This window comes from Tetrao urogallus (assembly GCF_951394365.1).
Source record: "Tetrao urogallus genome assembly, chromosome: 5".
Classification (NCBI taxonomy): Eukaryota; Metazoa; Chordata; class Aves; order Galliformes; family Phasianidae; genus Tetrao; species Tetrao urogallus.
In genome coordinates this window covers 26,180,377-26,195,887 of record NC_136818.1, presented here as the reverse complement: position 1 = coordinate 26,195,887, position 15,511 = coordinate 26,180,377, and the positions used below count along the sequence as shown (strand labels likewise).

Genomic DNA, 15,511 nt, shown 5'->3' with positions numbered 1-15,511 from the left:
TGCTAGAAAACAAGCAAATTACAGGAGCACTTATGTATTTAAGTGTTTTCCCCTGTATCCAGAAATCAAATTGCAAAGGAATACCAATTTAAATCCTAAAGCTGTGAACACTTCCTAATGAAATCCCACCACAGACAGAGGAGAGACTCTAATCAGTAGTCATGGAAATTGCACTGATTTTTTCTCTTCTCAGCGGCCGCTCAGCAGAACGATCACAAGGAAACAACTTCAGAATAAGAAACTGGGCTTAGCCCATTAACTAACCGCGCCACAGAAGTTCTTTCCAGCTGACCACAATGCATCCTGTCAGATGAAATCTGCAGCTGAGAAGCTGCAAGACGAGGAGCAGATAGACGCTTCAGAAAAATCATTAAGGTTGGAAAGGACCTCTAAGATCATCCAGCCCAACCACTGAAACCAAGCATTACTGGAGGATCTACTTCCAAAGGGAACCAGTAACAGGTTGACAAGCTATTGCTAACAAATGAGACAAGATACTGCAGCAGCACGACTCTGCCATAACACTGTCCAAACCCCCCTTGGGAGGGCAAACCCCTGCTAGGAAGGTATTCTAACCCTCACTTCAAAAGAAAAACAAGTTGCAACAGAATAGAGCACTTCACTTGCCAATCTTCAAGAGCAATCCTTCTAAATATTACTTGTTTCAACTGTTCATAGTTTTATATTTTTCAAGTTGGGCAATTTGTTGCATATTTCAACTGCAAAGCTGAAGAAGAACGGAATAAAACCAAGCCCCCAGGTGGAACAATGTGCACGCTGAGCTCGGTCGTTACAAATACCACAGACTGAAGTTCACTACATACGACACTGAAGCTACGCGCAGCGCGCGAGGCAGGCCGAACCCACTGAGGTAACAGCCCCGCTTCCTCGGGTTCTAGGGCGCTGTCAATCAAGCTGCTCGTCGTCATGGCAACGCCGCGGTTTGGCCCTCCCCTTCCGCTGAGAGAGCGGAAGTGGGGAAGGGGGCAGCGTGCGCCCCGGGGAGGAGGAGACGTACGTCACTTCCGCTGCACGGGGGCGGGGCGGGAGGTCGGAAGGTTCCAGAGGGGCCGTGGAGTTGGCGGCTTTGCTGTGGAGGTGCGGCTCGGCGTTGTGCCACACACGACATGGCTGCTGCGCGCGAGGAGGTGAGCGGCTTCCCTTCCTTCCCCATGCTCTTGACTGGGAACTGGCGGGAAGGACGCTGCTCACGCAAGGGTCTGTTGGCCTCTGAGCGCGGAGAAGCTGTTTCGGTTGTAAAGCATTTACGGCTTTCCGCTGTGTTCCGGTTGATGAGAGCTTAAACGTTGATGTACGTGTAGTAGGGGAGGGAAGGTGTTCATAGCCTCGTGCTTAGCAGCATGCCGAGTGACATTGATTGCGTGAATCTGAGGTATCTGGTGAGCGGGGGAGAGCTCGGCAGTGAACCTTGAGCAGGTTCGTCTGATTGGCGTGTGCGATCTTTTGTTGTTAAACAGCTGCAGAAGGATTTGGAGGAGGTTAAAGAGCTGCTTGTGAAGGCCACGAGGAAGCGGCTGCGTGATGTCCTGATGATGGAAAAGCACAAGCTAGAGCTAGAAATCAAGAGTCAGCCTCTGCCAAAGCCAAAAGATGTGATAGAGGAAGAAAAGTCATCACTGGGAGGGTACACAGTGAAAATCAACAATTACGGTAGGTTTGCTTCTCAAAAAGCCCTTACAGCTCAGGCTTCTGCCTGAAGAGAAGCCTGAGTGGTGTCAGTGACTTACAGTCTTCACATAGTGCTGTAAGAAGCCGTCCTGAATGTTTGTTTTGTACTGGAGACCCCACTTATAAAGGTTCTGTGTGCTTGCTGTGTGGCCCTGAGCACAGTATGTGCTCATGTGTTGGTGTGAGTGCTGTCCTATACTGGTAGAAAGTATTAACAGTCCCTGCTGTACCAGCGAGTGTTTTTTCCATTGTGTAACACTCAGCAAGACTGAAAGAGTGAGCTTTGGCTTCTCTGCTTGTCACGTAGGTAAAAGGAGAAGGAGTTGCTCAAGATGCTTGTCTGGCGTGTTGGGAGAAAGTGGGCCAAGGAAACTGCAGCAAAAACAGACATCTCCAATTCCTGCACAGACAGAGTTCTGTCATTTTAACTGAGCTGATGCATGGCTTTTCTCCAAATTTAGAGGAGTTCAGGAATGTGTGAGGACCTTCTTTTACTCGCAAATTTCCCTTATCCCTCTGAAGGTTGTTTCAGTAAGGCACAGGTTGTGATCATTACCATGGACTTCATGAGAATATTGGAATCATGCAATCATAGAATAGAATGCATTAAGTGTATGGAGGAAAGCTAGATCTTAATTTCTTATTCTCTTGCAGGTTGGGATCAGTCAGACAAGTTTATTAAGATTTATGTCTCTTTAAATGGAGTCCAGAAGCTTCCAGCTGAGAACGTCCAGGTGAATTTCACAGAGAGGTGAGTTCATCTTGTTGCACTATTCCATGAGGGAGAAGCATGGATGAGGAACTGTTGAAATATTGTTTGAAAAGCAGGGCTGTGTAGTGTTGAGTACTGTTCTAGGTCAACTAGGCCTTTTCCTGTCCCCCTGCTTCAGTTTATTTAGTACATACCCTTAAGCATAGCCCTCTTCAGAGGGCATTTTAAAAAAAATTTTACAAATGCTCGTTACACCTCATATCGCTTGACAGGGTATGTGGCACCAGCCCTGTTTTTAATGGTGATGTAACTGAAATGTTGATTAAATAAAATTGCCTTAGTTGCAGGAGGTCAGTGAGAAAGAACCCTGTAAAGATCTTGATTTGATGTGTAATCTATATATATTTTTTTTTATGTGGCAGTATTAAATCCAACTGAAAGGGTAGGAGGAAAGTTGGGCCAGTTGACATGCTCTCCCAAGTAATGCACCTGCTAAAGGGATCTAGGACAGTTTGCAGTGGCAGTGTGGAACAGTCTTGTACAGACTGGAGTATGTATTTATGTTTGCCTTCTCCACAACTTCTGGCTTCAGGTCATTTGATCTGCTAGTGAAGAATCTGAATGGAAAGAACTACACCATGACGTTCAACAACCTCTTGAAGCCCATCTCTGTGGAAGGCAGCTCCAGAAAGGTCAGTGCAAACCCCGTGTGTTACAGGTAATACCATGGTCGTTGCCTGAATGTCATTCTTAAGAATCTCTAGTTGTTGTAATTGTGGAATCATTCTCTAGAGCCCATAGGCTTTTTTTGAAAAGATCATAGCTAGGTATCGTATGCTTTTTCTAAACTGCCTCCAATTGGGATTTCAGCAATAATTAAGCAGAAAATTCCACTAAGCATTAGTTTGCATTCTTCTGCTCTGAAACACTTGTGAGAGCCTTTGCAGTTTTAAGGACTGGAGACTTGTCAGCAGACTGAAGCCTTGAGTAGCTTAATTAGGCATAATGCCCAAAACAATGTCAAAACTTGCTCTGGCTTTGGTAGGGATAGATTAAACAGGAGCAACTTTTCACTGCTGATGACTGCAACTGAAATACTCTTCCTACTTTGCTGTTTGTAACACCATTGAACCAAATGATGGTTCAGTTTGAAACTGTCCTGAAACTAGAATAGTGTACCAAAAGAAAAAAAAAAAAAGAATGGTGCTCCAGCGATTTTATTTATTTTATTTTATTTTATTCCTTTTAATACAGTGTGAAAAAGAACAGTGGTCATGCCACTGAGCTAAGCTAATTCTCAGGGAGAATTCTGTGTGCCATGGGTACAATCAGGGTAGCAATTAAACAGGCTTTGCTTATAACTTGCAAACATACTGTGAAATGAAGCAATACCCTTAAACCAGTTTCTTGTCCTAGGAGAAATGAGTTGGGAGAGCTTCTTCCAAAACTTGGTATCACCCAGGCAGTCTTGTGTGCTTTTAGTATCCTAAAATGACTGACTGGTGCTTCTACAGCACTGTATGTTCTGCTGTACCATAGAGTAGTTAGTACTGTAGTACTGTACTAGTACTCTATCAGTCATGCCATTTAATCCACTACAGTGAGGTCAGCGCTTGGTGCTGTGAAGCTGAATACGTGCTAGAATTTCTGTATATTACCTAAAAATCAACAGGAAATAAATGTTTTGGGAATTGGTGGATATAGAAAGAGGTGAAAGATCATTGTGGTTGTGTCTAGCATCCTTTATTAGTATTCTAAATTCCTATCTTGCTGTTCTCCATCCAGATAAAGACAGACACAGTCCTTGTGATGTGTAAGAAGAAGCGGGAGGAAAAATGGGAGTGTCTCACTCAAGTGGAAAAAGAAAGCAAAGAGAAAGAGTAAGTGTCTCCTTGCCCCTCCATCTTATCTTCTTTCTGAAACTGCTTTAGGACAGGCAAGAGAAGAGCTGTAATGCACTGACAGTCAGATTAAGAGAACTGCTGTTCTGGGGCACAAGCCCCCAAGGTATTTGTGAACCATTAGGCTGGGATTTTTGTGGTACCAGTAAGACTGACAGCGGAGGAGATGCTCTTTGAGAGCTGATTGCCACTCTTCTACTGGTTTATTGCTTATTATGAATGTCACATCATTGGAAATAAGACAGATGAGACCTTCAGTGAGAGTGCTAGAGATAATTAACCAATTAATGAGTCAGTTTTATCTTGATGGCTGCGTTTCTAGCAAGAACTGCTCTGGTGAGGTTGACTTTGTTTTTAGGCTATATTCTGTAGATATACAGAAAAAATAATATTTATTTTACATGCATTTGAAATGCCCACACAAAACACCCAGCATCCTTTTGGCAAAGGTTTTTTTTTTTTTTTTTCTTTTTTTTGTTTGCTTACCTGGTCATTGTACAAAATTTTCAGACAACTTTAAATCAGTTTGCTTCAAATTCTTGGGACCAGTACTACAGGCAGCTTGGGCACTGGATGTGAAAAAGTGATAAGCTACAGCCAGAAACACCTGGGGACAAAATGCATTTCTGTGTGTGTAGTAGTAATATATAGCTAGTATAAATTAGTATAATACTTTCATGCTGTCTTAAAATATACACATTCTCATCCAGAAGAGAATTTGCAGGCCCACTTTGAAGTGTGGAAGCATTCACTTTTGAGACACTTATGGCCTGACAACAACTATTCATTTTGCTTTGGTTTTTTTGTTTTTAATCTCTGTAAAATGACTAGCTTGAACTGATCAGTCCTGGCTAACAGAGCAAAAACTGCCTTCCCCTCTCAAACAACAGCATTAAAGACTAGGAGAAGGTGACTTGACTACTGATCAGTTGCTGGAGGAACGTAGTCATTTTATTAAATCTGTTTCTTGTGCAGAGAAATACCATCTGCTGCACAGCCTGACAGGGCTAGCATTGCTGCCTTGTTCAAAGGCTTGAGGATTTACAGTAAGACAAATGAGTCACTCCAGAAATATTCCTCCCAGTTTACCAGTGTTCAGGTCTTGGAGGCTGGTGCCTAGCCCCATACTTGGGGATCTCGCTCCCTCTGCTGATTTATTTTGATCTGCGTGTTTTGCAGGTAGCCTGCAGCTACCTGAAGAATACCTGTGGGATTTTAGAAAAATGGGATATAGAGGCAGTTTAGCCAGAGATGGTATAATATGAAGTCTGGTAATGTGGGTCATGTCATAGCAAGATGCTTCCCACATGGAGTATTATTCTTCTTCACTGTTGCTGGCTTTGTAGGGTGAGAAAATTGCTTAGAAATGCAAGGTGCTATGATGAGGCAGTTAACCTCTGAACACCATAACAGCTGGAAACAGAAAGTGCCTTTTGGGTCACGGATATGGCCACTTGAAAAGCTCAGTGTTGTCGTTCTTCTGTTGGTTTTTGGTTTTTTTTTTTCCTTTTAATTCACAGACAGATGTTGGCACTTTCTGGGTTTGTTACATTAAAGTCCTGCTTTTTAAAATTAATTTTGGGTGGTGGGTCACATTTACTGCAAATTGCTTCCTGTTATCCTTAACTGTACAGCTTCTAAGTGGAATTACATTTAGTCTAAATGCACCTGAAGACACGGTGACAAAAATGTGATTAATGGTTTCCATGATGTAAAGACTTGGCCAAAACAAAATGCTCACTGATGATGTTTCTAACAAATTCTGGTGTTCAGATTTTTGCAGAGAATTGTTAGCTAGGATTGATCTTCTCATATATATCTGTCTTGCAGGAAGGCTGCCTATGACACCTCAGATCCTAGTGAAGGGCTTATGAACCTTTTAAAAAAGATGTATGCAGAAGGAGATGATGAAATGAAGCGCACCATCAACAAGGCCTGGGTTGAAAGCAGAGAAAAGCAATCCAAAGGGGACATACCAATGGATATTTGAAAGTACTCTAAGGGCTGCCTTAATACAGATCTTCCATGTGAGAACTCGCTGTGCTGCAAAGATCATTGTTTACACAATCTTCTTCCAAGCAAAGACACTCATTTTCCATTTCAGGTTGGAGAAAATATTTAAATAAAATAGCTTATAAAGCATTTCCTTCAGTCAAGTGATTCACCATTTCCTGAGGAGTGGAGCGTAGGTAAATCCTTACCCACCCTAAAAAAGCACCTCAGATAAGTGGAGGCTTTTGTGAAACTGAGAAGGGAATGTAGAAGAAAAAAGGAATCCTAAATCGGGGTGGGTCAAGGTCTCTGTCCCATCTGGTTACTGGGACTAATGTCACTGTGGGGTACGCTTTTTTGACATGTGGGATAGTATGTTGTGACAAAAGGAAAAATGCTGAGGCAAGCAGAACCACTATCTCAAGACAGTGCACTTGCTAGCTGAGCAGAAGTGGTATGGTGTTCATACTGTGGTATTAAAAAATGTAAGTACTACCTGTTTAACTGCTCACGGCTTTTGAAAACTGCCCTTTAGCTTCTATGCCAAGTGTGACCTCCTTGGGGTGTCTCTAGGTGGCACCAGTCACAGAAGAGTAGTGAGCTGCTGATGCTAGCAAGTTGACCCTGGCTCTAGCAGTGTATGAGGAAAAGAGAGAAGCTCCATAACCTCCTATCAACTTTGAAAGGTTTTAATGTAACAGAGTAAGTAGTGTGTTAAGTTATACACCAAAGTTTCACAAAACTGGGGGCGATGGATTGCTGTTAACTTGCTGCCTGTGTGTCTTCCACCTGAGGATAGTACAACTTGGCCTATTTATTGCAGCCCCTGCCACGTACAGCTAGGGAGGGCAGAGTGGCCATTTCCCCTTTATTGCCCTGCTTGAAGAAGAGTACATGGCAAACATGAACTTAGCAGCAGGCTTGCTGGGGCTACTGTTATTTCTTTCATGCTTCCTCCTTGTGTTTCTCCCAGGGACAGGTTTACTTAACGTTACCTGCCAAATTAAGCAAGCCATTACTGCCCTGTTATGGTCTGGACTAGGACTTAATTGCTACTTTATTTTTAAAGCACTGGAACAAGTTCTGCACTATAGGTAGGAGAAGAATATTAACATGTTGCTGTTTCCAGTAGGTTCTCTACCTGTTCTTCGTCGCTTGTTAATATGTTTGTATTAAGTTTGCATAGCAAGATTATCTGAACTTGAGATTATGTTTTTAAGTTCATGCTCGTTCCTGTTCATGGCAGAATACTACTTTGCCCTGTTGTGAAGTTTCATTTATGCTTTTACCTAAATTACCATGGTGAATTTAACCATATAGTGGCAAAAAAAAAAAAAAATAATGCTTAAATGAGCCTTTGCTATATGTCTTTATTTTAAATGTTACCCATCACAGACCTCAGCTCAGTTCTGCAATAATGCGATTGATTTTATTTCCCTCCCCCTTTCCCCCCCCCCCAAAATAAAACTGCTTCTTACACAGACTGGCTTAGTGTAGTTATGCTGCTGCTTGTCAGTGAGCTGATCCCGAGCACAATCCAGTAAATGAGTCAGTGTGGCTCTTCTTCCATCCTGCATCAGTTTGAGGCTGGATTTACACATAGGAGTCTGTTTTAACTGAACTTGCAAACTGAGCCTGTCTTGTGTTTTCTGTCTGAACACATATCCATGCAGTGAACTACCACATGGCCCTCTGTATCCCAGACATCTGAGCATGGTCAGCAAAATGGCGGAAAACAATCCTGCTAAGCCTCCAACGCCGCTTCACCCCCCGAGGGCGGGACGTCAGGACGCACCTATTTCGGATCCTCACAGGGCAGCTGTCCCGGGGCAAGGCAGCGATCTCTCTATCAGCCACTTCCTAAAACAGAAGACCACAGCTTAGAGTTTAACCATGTTCCCTAGGATTTTGAGGGGTCTTATTTCCAGACCTCCGAATCCCGTTGTAGAACAGATATCACTACAAGCTACTATTACATCATGAGTATGCTTGAATATTTAATGGTAAACTTCCTCCTGCCTTTCTTTCTGGACACCCTAACAGTGAATGTAAAATGATCTACATCAAGGCTTAAAATTTAACCTTCTGATGCACCATACAACCTCAAGCCAGTAAATATGGAGTGGGTTAGTCCTTCAAGATAAGCTGTTTCTTATCTGCCTTCACAGGTTGCCGATTAAAAATGGATATTACAGCTCGTTCTTCATAAGGAGCTACAGGCAGAAGAGAATGAGTGAAAATGTCTCTGCTCTAGCGAGAAGCTTCAAGTTCTGTCTGTGTACAAGAGAGCAAAAAGTCAGCAGAAAGCATCAGGTAGCAGCAGTTGGTAAATAATAATGAAAACAACAAAAAAGCAAGGCTTAAAGGATCCTGTGATAGGAAGACATGGTTGGACGTAAAAGGAAGGTGATGCTGGACTACGAAAGTTCCCATTATATTGCAAGCGTTGAAAAGCATTAGTGTCAGGCTACCTTCTAAGGGGATCCATATCTTCAAAAGAAGTCAGGATGAAGGATGACACCAAGATGAGTTGTGCAGTTGATGCAACAGTAAGGAGGGATGTCAACCAAAGTTTGGGACAGGCTTGAGAAGTAGGTCCATGCGAACCTAATGAGGATCAACGTGGCCACGTGCAAGGTGCTATACTGGTGCTGGGGCAATACCAGATACGTGTACAGACTGGGAGAAGAAATCATAAAATCATAGGATGACTTGAGTTGAAAAGGACCACAATGATCATCTGGTTCCAACCCCCTGCTATGTGCAGGGTCACCAACCAGCAGACCAGGCTGCCCAGAGCCACATCCAGCCTGGCCCTGAATGCCTTCAGGGATGGGGCATGCACAGCCTCCTTGGGCAACCTGTTCCAGTGCCTCATCACCCTCTGTGTGAAAATCCTTAAAAGAAGCCCTGCACAGAAGGGCCTAAGGCTCCTGGTGGACAAAAAGGTGGATGTGAAACAGCTGTGTGCTCTTGCAGCCCAGATGGCCAGTCCTGGGCAGCATCAACAGAGGGGTGGCAGTGGGCAGGGAAGGGACTGTCCCCTTCTGCTCTGCCCTTGCAACGGCCCCCACCTGCAGTACTACATCCCGGTCTGCCCCCAGCACAGGAGGGATGTGGAGCAGTTGGAGTGGGTCCTGAGGAAGGCTACAAAGATCATTACAGGGCTGGAGCACCTCTCCTATGGAGAAATGTTGAGGGAGTTGGACTTGTCTAGCTTGGAGAAGGTCCAGGGGAGACCTCAATGTGGCCTTCCAGGATTTGGGGGTATAAGCAGGACGGGGACCAAATTTGTACACAGCCTGATTGTGACCTGATTGTGATAATACGGCTTTAGTGTAAGAGAGGAGAAAATAAGGTTAGACATAAGCTGTTCTAGGTTTCCATGTTAAAATTAACAATTTCTAATTAAACTAGTGGCTTTGGCAGGATTGGGCTTCCAAGCTTCTAAACAAAGATGTAAAAATCTTTATTCAGGCAGCTATACAAGTAAACAGACAGCACGCAATAAAGGAAAACAGCCTTCCCAAGCTATGCAACTGACAATTCAGAGGAGAAAGGAGACTTAAGCCAGTCAGGCTGCGCTGCGTGCCCTGCCCGTACCTGCAGCTCCTTGGGCAGGATGGTGTTCTTCCGGATGGCGTTGATCCGCAGCCGCTCGTCCGCGTACTCGTAGGCCAGCTTCCTCCTCTTGACATCGCGCAGCATCCTCCAGTCCACGTAGTAGCCCCGCGTTTGGCTTGGGAGAACCTAGTTTAAAACAGCAACAGAAAATAGGCTGCTGCAGCTCCGGGCCGTCTCTCTGCAGGGAAAGAGAAGGGCAGGAGAGAGGCTGACCTGCCGAGCGACCCTCAGCGCCCAGCACAGTGCGCACGCCGCCATCTTGTCGGGGCGCGGGGCCGAACCGCGCCTGCGCAGCAGCTGCCTGCGGGGCGGGGCTCGGTGCTGCGCCTCGCCCTGCCTGGGAGTCCGCCTTCACCTGGGCTGTCAGAGCTGTTTTCTGCGTGCTGCTTTCAGGCGGAGCGTGTTACGTTTTAAACGTTGCATTCATTATTTTGAGTATGTTTTCGGTTCATGCGAGCTCGCTAGATTCATCAAAAAGTCGTGTGAGGGTCTGGAGTCCTTCATATGAGCCCAGGCGTTACAGAATCACAGAGTGGCCAGGGTTGGAAGGGATCTCGAGGATCACGAATCTCCAACTCCCCTCCACATGTGGGGCCACCAACCTCCACATTTCATACCAGCCCAGGCTGCGCAGGGCGCCATCCAACCTGTCCTTGAACACCTCCAGGGATGGACGGGGCATCCACAGCCTCTCTGGGCAGCTGTTCCAGCACCTCACCACTCATAGCAAAGAACTTCCCCCTGACATCCAACCTCAATCTTCCCTCCTTCAACTTCAAACCATTTCCCCTTATTCCACTGTTACAAAGCCTGTGGGCTACAAAGCTTCTGTGAGCATCTTCAAAGCTCAAGGTGTTGGTGACTGTTGCTCAGTGAAGTGCTCTGTGGATGCCTGACTGCCATGGAAGATTACTGTTGTTTCAGGGAGAAAAAAAATCAAGATTAATTCCCAGATGATATTGTTCATAATTTCTTATTTCTGCATCTTTCCAGCTCATAAAATCAGTCAGTGGAAAATAGGCTTAGAAAATTAAGCAAGGAATCAGATGCACTTAATCAAAAGGCATTTGGTGTAACCAAAGGGCATTTGTATGTTAGAACACACTGTCAGTTGTTCAGTATGTTTTTATGTTTCCCTTTGGTGTCTGTGTGCTTCTTAGGTGGTCCAGATGGATGAGGTGTGCATGAAGGTGGGCTGTTTTTGGTGGGATCCCTTGTTGAAGTGGGTGTTGGTCGCTGTCTAGGGTTAGGGTCTGAGTTAAGGTTCAACTTAGGGTTGGGATTTGGAGAGAGAGAGAAACCACACATCCCCATGTGAGTGGTGCTGGGAAGGGTCTGCCAAAGACGTTTGATGTGTACCAGAAGCTTTGACTTGAGGTTCCCTATGTAGGATCCCCAGCTAGAGTAGATGTTGGAGCTTTGAGTGGGTGGTTGTTTGAGTTGGTCTCTATCCAGGTTTACTGTTTGGATAAGTTTTAATGTTTGGATTCTGGCTAGAGTTTGAAAACCAAGTGCATTTCTCCCATACGTTGGATCTGGTCACTGTCTGGGTTCTGGGTTAGGGTTTCTAAAGAGAAAGTGCACATCTGTTGTGTGAGTGGGGCTGTCAGAGAAGGTTGAGCTGTACCAGCAGCTCAGATATGTGGGTCTTTTTTGGTGGGATCCCTACTTTGGGTGGATGTTGGAGCTAGTCAACTAGTTTTAGGGCTCAGTTTAGATTTTGACTGGTGTGTGGGGACTGCTAGGTCAAGGCCTAAACCAGTGACGGAGTAGCAAGTGAGAAGGTGTGGCTAACCCAGGGCACACAGGTGCAAGCAGTGCACCTGTATGACTGGAAGTGGGTAGACCCAAGGTCTGTCCTTCCTCACTCTCATTTGAGGGAGCAGGTTCTCTATTTGGTGGTTGCTCCTTCTGGAGACTTTACTGGGTCTTTGGAAAGGATAAGCCACTTAGTTCACTTCTTAGGTCATCTTCTGAACTATATCTTCACAAAAACCAAGTATGTTTCTGTTCTGATAGAAAGCAATATTGTTGCCTTCCCTTACTCTACAGCTTAGGAGAGAGAGAAAGCCCAGAGTGCCTTGTGTGTCAGTGAGGTTGGGAAGGATCTGCCAAAGAAAAAGCAGGGTGTACCAGATGCTACTTTGAATCGTAGTTTCCCTAGTTAGTAGTTTGCACCTCTGGGTGTTGGAGCTACTCACTACCTAGGGTTAACATTTAGGTTTGGGGAGAGGAACGGAACAGAGCCCTTGTGTGAGTGGGATTGGGAAGAGTCTGTGAAGGAAACTGAATTGTGATCCATTTTCGGTGGGATTCCTAGTTAGGTTGTGTATCAGAGCAGGTTACTGTCCAGGGTGTGAGTTAGGGTTTTGAGAGGGAGGGGTGGTGCAAAGCTACCATCAGAGTTTATAGTGTTTTGTTTTGTTTTGATGTGAGAAATAGAGTTTTAGTTCACATCCCCACCTAGCTATGGTAAAGTCTTCATATGCATAGCTAGCCTTTGCCATCCTGAGGTTTTTGCAGACAGTTTCTCTTACAGGGAAGTAAAGCAACTGATTAGAATCTTTGCATATGTTTTATCTAAAAACTGGTATGTATAACGTGTGCCTGAGATCATCTACTGGGTACTCAAGTAATGGTGTTGGCATTTCTTTTGCTTATTTGTAAGTCCTTCTGTGTTTGTTTGTTTTTTTTTTTAATTTCCCAGATAATTGTAGTTTTTATGTATTGCTCTGTTTTAAAGTATATTGTTTTTGCATTTGGTGCTGACTATGCAAAAATCTCACATCTTTTAGTTTTTTAGAAGTGCTTCTGAATATTGGGTCCCTACAGCCATGCCAAGATGTTTTCTGCCACATATACAGGTCTGGAAAGGCTTTTTGGCTTTGCATTTGGGGTGGAGCATATAATGAACAGGACAGGCTCTTTTTCTGCTGGTAGGATAGACTGAGTGGGGGAAACACTCTGGGCAAACGCTCAGAGACCTTATTGGTTCCTTCCATTTGATGCGTGGGGACTTAAATTCACTACGGGGACTGGTAGAGTGGTCTGGGAAGAGAAGAGAGCTTTCAGCTTGCTCAGATAGGCTCTGCAAGTGGCAGATACATCAGAAGGGCATCTGAAAGTACTTGAAGGGTAAGAGGAATCTTTCAGTTTTTTTGTTGTTGTATTTTTGTTTGTTTGTTTGTTTGTTTTTATTTTTTGCCTGAGATTCTTGTTTCTGAATGGAAAAACGCATCCATTCCTTCTTTGACATCCTGTAGTATATGCCTGCCATTTAAAGTTCTGAAAGCCTTTGCACAAACATCAGCAATCCTGTGTTAGGCAGATGTGTTACTGCTGCAAAATGTATAGTGTATGGAGTAGTAGTTAATATTGCTCCCAGACAAAGGGATTAAGGTTTCAAAGGTTGTTTCCTCCACAGTGGAACCACAGCTACTGAAATGAATGTGAGTTTTGCCATTGACTTTAACAGGGCAAAGTTTTAACCTGCAAGTTAATTATTTTAGAGTGCTTGTTCCTGGCAATTTCCAATTTAGGCTCTTGTTTCTGTGTGATAGTGATTGCATACAATTACAACAAACACTATTAGTACTTTTTCGTTATTTTCTCACAGAAAAGCTCTTTTTATGCTTTCTAGTGTACCTTTTCACAGACTCACTGGTGGAAGCCAATACAGTACTATTTCCATAATAATACTACTTTATTATTCATGCCAGTTATAAAATGTGAAATTCTGTGGGTGAGTAAAATTGAGCAAATACAGATGTCTGAATGTTTTTGAACTATACATGCAGCAAAACAAAGATTTGCTTCAGGAGAGACCACTTGACTTATGCTGGAAACTAATGATTTAAGAAAAGGGAGGTAGGCAAATCATTATAAAACACATGCTGATCCTAACTAACAAAAGTGAAATTACTGTTAAGCCTCTCTACGTTTTCTAATGAGTATATATCATGTCAGAAGCAGTCTGTCCTTTTTGTGGGAAGGGTTAATACATCTTGCTTATCAGACACTGCAAAAGAATTAGTGTAGCAGAATATCTATTATTCCTCCTGTGTTCCTTGAGGACCCTCCCGTGGCTTTAGGATGGTTAGATATGCCCACTTTTCTAACTCAGCAGTTAGGAAACCGCCAACTCCTCTGTGTCCGGTGCTGCGGTACAACTTGGCAGCGTTTATTCTAGCTCAGGATTGCAAAAATAGCACGATGTACCAGCCCCTGGCACTTAACAAGCTCAGGTCTCAGTCCATGGCTTCTTGCAATGTATCCCCTTTTTCTCTGGCTGCTTTCCTTCAGCTTTAATTTGTGTTGCTTCTGGTGTTGCCTTGTATACTCTTGCTGTGCCCATACATACGTGTTCTACTCTGCTGTTTGGAAAGGCTTCCTGATCTCTGGAAATTATTTCCTTCCTCTATGAACTTGTTCTGTTGAGAGAGTTTTTCATCAATCATCTGCCATGATTAGTTCCCCAGCGCTCACAATTTGATCTTTCAGTTATTTCTGCCTCTCTCTTCCTTCTGCAACCTAGATCTGTGCTGGACCTGCACTTCCTTTCTCCTCTGATTGCAAGCCCCTTTTCTCTCCTCAGTCCCATCTCCATCTGCATCATTAGGAGACACTCTGCTGGTACCCACAGCCAGGTCTTCATCAGCTCTTGCTTTGATTGTAGCAGCTTCCAGTCATGCATCTTCCCCAGAACATCATAGTGCAACGGTCTGCACGCTGTATCCTCAAGTGCTGATCTGTGGGACGGAGAAAAGCTTACAGAGCTAGGCTGATGAAATCTTCCACTGTAGGTTCTCTCCAGCTTTGGTTATCCTGTGCTTTGCACAGTGAAAGATGTGAGCAGGGATTCTTCCACCCCTTTCCTCAGGAGAATATTTTCTAGCTTCACAGACCTGACTTCTAGGCATTCTTTCCTAAATTCTTCCTTTCCTTGGTCTCCTGTTATTGCTCATTATGTGTATGACATGATATTCTCCACAATGAGTCAGTTAAACCCGCTCGTTTTAACAGCAGGGGAAAATCTCTTTATTACATGATGAAGAAGCCAAAATAGCTGTCCTCCTCTTTCATTATGCTTGACAGAAATCCATATGTCTGAGGGTTTTTCCTCATAAATGATCTCCAGGCCGAGGAAAGTCTGAGATCAATTTGTGGTTCTCAGGAAGCCCTACTTAGTAATGACATCATGTTGTAACCCAGAATGCTGTTTAGCACTTAATGCTGAGAGAAGGGATTTTGTCTGTGCTTTGTAGGGGCAAGGATTGGATTCTGGCTCCTCATTTCCAGATTTGGAAATAAAGGAGGCAAGGAAGAAGCCCTACCTCAGCAGCACAACGTACCCTTTCTCCCCATTCCTCTTGCAGGAAATTAAATCTTCTAGGTAAGTGCTGAATGGAGGAGGAAGAAGACTAGCAAAGCAGAGTGCTGCTTGTGAATGAGAAGCAGAGATGATTGTCTTATTTAATTAATATAAAAATAAAATGAAATCAATACCCTTTGCTTGATCTCAGTGAAGATCTTCTCGTGGACAGGCCATCAAGCTTCTAGTTGAAAGCCAGGCTAGCTGAGGTGCTGCTGGAGA

General features: G+C 44.1%; 2 protein-coding genes across 2 annotated transcripts; one reads left to right on the top strand and one right to left on the bottom strand.

The window, feature by feature from the left end:
* Positions 1–1,112: 1,112 nt before the first annotated feature.
* CACYBP (calcyclin binding protein) lies at positions 1,113–6,292 on the top strand (the record flags this gene model as incomplete). Its single annotated transcript, XM_079536596.1, has 6 exons — positions 1,113–1,148; positions 1,479–1,671; positions 2,344–2,440; positions 2,994–3,093; positions 4,187–4,281; positions 6,133–6,292. The coding sequence occupies exons 1-6, from the start codon at positions 1,128–1,130 to the stop codon at positions 6,290–6,292; spliced, it is 666 nt and encodes a 221-aa protein (XP_079392722.1). The 5' UTR covers positions 1,113–1,127.
* Positions 6,293–7,971: 1,679 nt separating this feature from the next.
* Positions 7,972–10,176, bottom strand: MRPS14 (mitochondrial ribosomal protein S14; the record flags this gene model as incomplete). The annotated part of the gene is made up of 3 exons (XM_079536226.1): positions 7,972–8,154; positions 9,898–10,044; positions 10,132–10,176. The coding sequence occupies 3 exons, from the start codon at positions 10,174–10,176 to the stop codon at positions 7,972–7,974; spliced, it is 375 nt and encodes a 124-aa protein (XP_079392352.1).
* Positions 10,177–15,511: the final 5,335 nt, after the last annotated feature.